This window comes from Phalaenopsis equestris, unplaced genomic scaffold (assembly GCF_001263595.1).
Source record: "Phalaenopsis equestris unplaced genomic scaffold, ASM126359v1 Scaffold000374, whole genome shotgun sequence".
In the NCBI taxonomy this organism is placed as follows: Eukaryota; Viridiplantae; Streptophyta; class Magnoliopsida; order Asparagales; family Orchidaceae; genus Phalaenopsis; species Phalaenopsis equestris.
Genome location: NW_018164816.1, coordinates 768247 through 772201, shown reverse-complemented (window position 1 = coordinate 772201; position 3955 = coordinate 768247). Strand labels below are relative to the sequence as shown.

The window sequence follows — 3955 nt, the reverse complement described above, 5'->3', positions numbered from 1 at the left end:
ATATATATATAAACTGTTTCTCAAGGTAGAAGATCTAGAGAAATTAACCAAGATAAATGTATTAAAAATGAAACCATAAAGAAATTATTCAAGGGTGAAAACATAAAAATGAATATTTATAAATTATTAAATTATGGCATTAAGAATGAATTCATTGTAAAGGAGCATAATGTATAAAATCAGGTATAAAGTATAGATCAGCATAAAACGGCAGACAACTCAGAAGAAGATACTAATTGTGATTTGGAGAATTATTGAAGAAAATGGAGTACTTCGCTAATGCGTATTCTTAAAGAATTATTTAGGATTAAAGGGATGCAAAATTATTGGATAAAATCTATTTGAATTGCAGAATTAAAGAACAAAAAACAATGCTGCTAGTGATGGCAATTACAGAGTCATCAACTAAGGAGTGTCATAAGATTAAGTTATGGAAGGAGCAATAACATACAGGTATAGAAAAGATAAATTTATTGTACTTATTGGTGAATAATTCATTTTTATGCCATAATGATCTAATATGAATGCATTGTTTTTGTTAATACAATTAATTTAGAATATGTTTAATATGAATGCACTTATCTATAAAAGTAATTGTAGAACTATTGTGGGAATAATATTTTTTTGAAAAAGCAATTCAACAATATCATAACATTTTTCCCTTTCGAAGAAATGGAACAACTTTTCTTACAACAATCACATTTTATATGATATTTTTATTGAAAGAACAGGTAGCACTTAGAATTCTAAATATGATATGTTTATAAACCTTGACTCCATAAAAAAAAATGAGGATGTAGTTCATATTTAACTTCCAAAATTAACGTAAACTGTTTAGAGAATTATTGAGAATTTTATAAAAAATTTAGCCAAAAACTAAAGGAATTTATAATTAAATTTGTTAAACTGTACAGATCTTGGTATTAGATGATAAAAAATACTTCATAGACAAGGTGATATGCAAAATGACATGAATATTGACTTTTACTTCAACATTTGCTCGTATTAAAGAAATAGTAGAAATACTACATATTCAAGCTAAGTACAAACAATACTTTGAATTTTAGTAAATATAAAGGGTTAGAACAAGCATTAACAAGAACAGTAAGAAATTCAATGTGAAAGGATGAGGGTAGGAAAATAAAAAGTGGATTAAGCTAGCATTAAGTAATGCAAACAGATTTGCATAGGTTGATTTAGCACCTCATACAACACAAAATGAATGAAAAATAATTATTCAAAAAAAAGAAATAGATGACTGATAGTCAAGAAAAGACTAATGTTAACAATGATTATATATCCTCTTAACAATGGAAACTAAGAAAAAATTCATAAGTCAAACTGCATTCAACTTTTAAACCATGTTAGTCCTACTAATCATGTTTCTGAGTTTAAAAATCAAAGTCGCTCTACTTCTCTCACTAGCTTATTGTTAGCTACATCTATAGTCCCAACGAAAAAATTATTCCCACTAACTGATGAAAACTATGAAAAGATAAAAAACCATGTGAAACGGATGGTTTATCGATTAATTGGGTATAACCATGGCAATAATTTCAAGTTATGCTACTCGAAGACTTGTCCCTAGGTTTCTCACAATTCACTGCCAATCAACCATGCCCATTTGTAATGTGAAACCAGGATATCAAGACTGACTAACATAGAACATAAATTCACAGGAATCAAAACATTAATAAAAATTATTATATTTCACTTGCCCAGTCTTGATAAAGTTTGGTTACAAATTTTAACCAAGATTTAGCCAAGACATAGAGCAAATCTTGTCAAATAGTTTTTTGAGCTACTAACTTCTTAAATCCCATTTTTTTCCGATTTTAGGCTAAACCTTGGATTTAATAAATCCTAAAAAAAGTAGGATTTAATATATTTACACAGCTCAATGCATCATTTTTGTTCTTAAATTCTAAGAACTTGGAACTATCAACCAAACAATTTACTAATATTTAAATTAATTCATCATTATGTCAAAAATTTTAAGACAAAACATACAAAATTTACTAAATATGTTTTTACAGGATTTTCTAAATCCTATTTGGACCAAAATAGCCCTTGAATTTTTTTAATATCATCCCCACCCCACACGACAACCAATCAAATTATACTAATGAGAACCTACAAACCAACTACGTTCATTTGTAACATGAAAGCAAGAGATCAACAATGGGTATCACTGATTCTACATTCACAATAATCAAAACCTTAAAATCGTATTTTATTATATTTCACTACCCCATCATTGAGAAAGTTTGGTTACAAAATTTAACAAAAAATTTAGCCAAGCTTTAGAGTAAATCTTGCCCAAAAGTTGTTGAGCAAAATCCTGGGTTCAGTAAATCCTAAAGGAGGTGGGATTTAAGAGATCTACACCACTTCTCCTCAATGCATCCTTTCTCTCCTTAAAATCCAAAATCTTGGAAATATCTACCAAACTATTTACTAAGATTTAAATAGATATTACATCTATCATGCAAACAATTTTAAGATTCAACACACAAAAGATTTACTAAATCTATTTTTGCAATATATTCTAAATCATAGTTCAACCCCAGCCCCTACGTTTTCCTAATACCATACATCACATCACCACCACCGCCCCAGCAGAAACAAAAACAATTAGAAAACCTAAATTATACTGATAAGTTCATCATATTTGGCACAGATCTTGGATTGAAATTGAGGACATACAAGTTCCCAATAAACACAGCATACGTGCAATGAGATCAACTGAAAGCAGTGTAAATGTTCAATAGAAGGAAATTCGAACAGGAATACGAAGTATCCGAAGGGAATCAAAACAAGTCTATTAATGAAGAAACTTGTAAAAAAATAAAATCCCTAATAGGACAACGAGATTCCCAAATCATATCGAAAAGAACAAGGGCGGAGTTCATGGAGAGTTGGAAGAGCTAGGGCATCTTTGTATTACCAGTTTTAACTGGAGAACGTTAGCTCGATTCTGCGCCTTGGTACGAGCCTGTACAGCGGCGTTGGGATTACGCATCATCGCGTCGTTATAATCTCCCATCTTCGCAGAGAGTGAGAAGAGCGTGTGAGAAGAGAAAAGTGGAGCACGCACAGACCTTATTCGCGAGTCGGCGGCAAGGTAGCGCTTCGAACAAATTTATAGGAAGGGGTGGAATGATCGTCAAATTCCGAACAAATATGTTCTGCGTAATTTCTCAACGCAATTGCGTTTTAAAAAAAAGGAACCATTTTTGCGGGAGGTATTTACATACATATCACATTTATATATAAGGGTGAACATAAATACCTTTCAATTCTTCTTAAATATATTTACATATCTAACATTTTTTATATTCACATACATAACAATCAAAATATAATATCACATTAAAAATATCATCAATACTATTCTTTCAAATTGAAATATAATTTTGCATGCACGTATTTATGCACTAAAATGTTATATATAAATATAAATTTTTAGCTGTTTGATATTTAAATATATTCAAATTGTGACCACATAATTCTTACCTGACCTGCCACCAACTCATATAAAACAGTACTAATATATATATATACACACACACACACACATGTATAAGTATCAATATATAGATACAGAGACATACATGTATAAGTATATATAGATACATAGATACATAGATACATGGAGATATAGATACATAGATACATATATAGATATATATAGATATGTAAATACGTATAGATACATAGATACATATAGATACATTTAGATACATATACACATAAATACATATAGACACATAGATACATATAAATTCATAGATACATAGATACATATAGATACATATAGATACAGATAGATCCATAGATACATAGATACATATAGATACATAGATGCATAGATACATAGATACGTATAGATACATATAGATACATATAGATACATATAGATACACGCACACATTATATATATATATATATATAT

General features: G+C 29.3%; 1 protein-coding gene across 1 annotated transcript in view; it reads right to left on the bottom strand.

Moving 5' to 3' along the window:
• LOC110026505 (U1 small nuclear ribonucleoprotein 70 kDa) overlaps positions 1-3207 on the bottom strand; it is a 23985-nt gene extending 20778 nt beyond the window's left edge. The window contains exon 1 of the mRNA XM_020727464.1: positions 2948-3207. Within this exon, the coding sequence (XP_020583123.1) occupies positions 2948-3046 (99 nt within the window). The 5' untranslated portion in view covers positions 3047-3207. The remainder of the gene's footprint in view (positions 1-2947) is intronic.
• Positions 3208-3955: the final 748 nt, after the last annotated feature.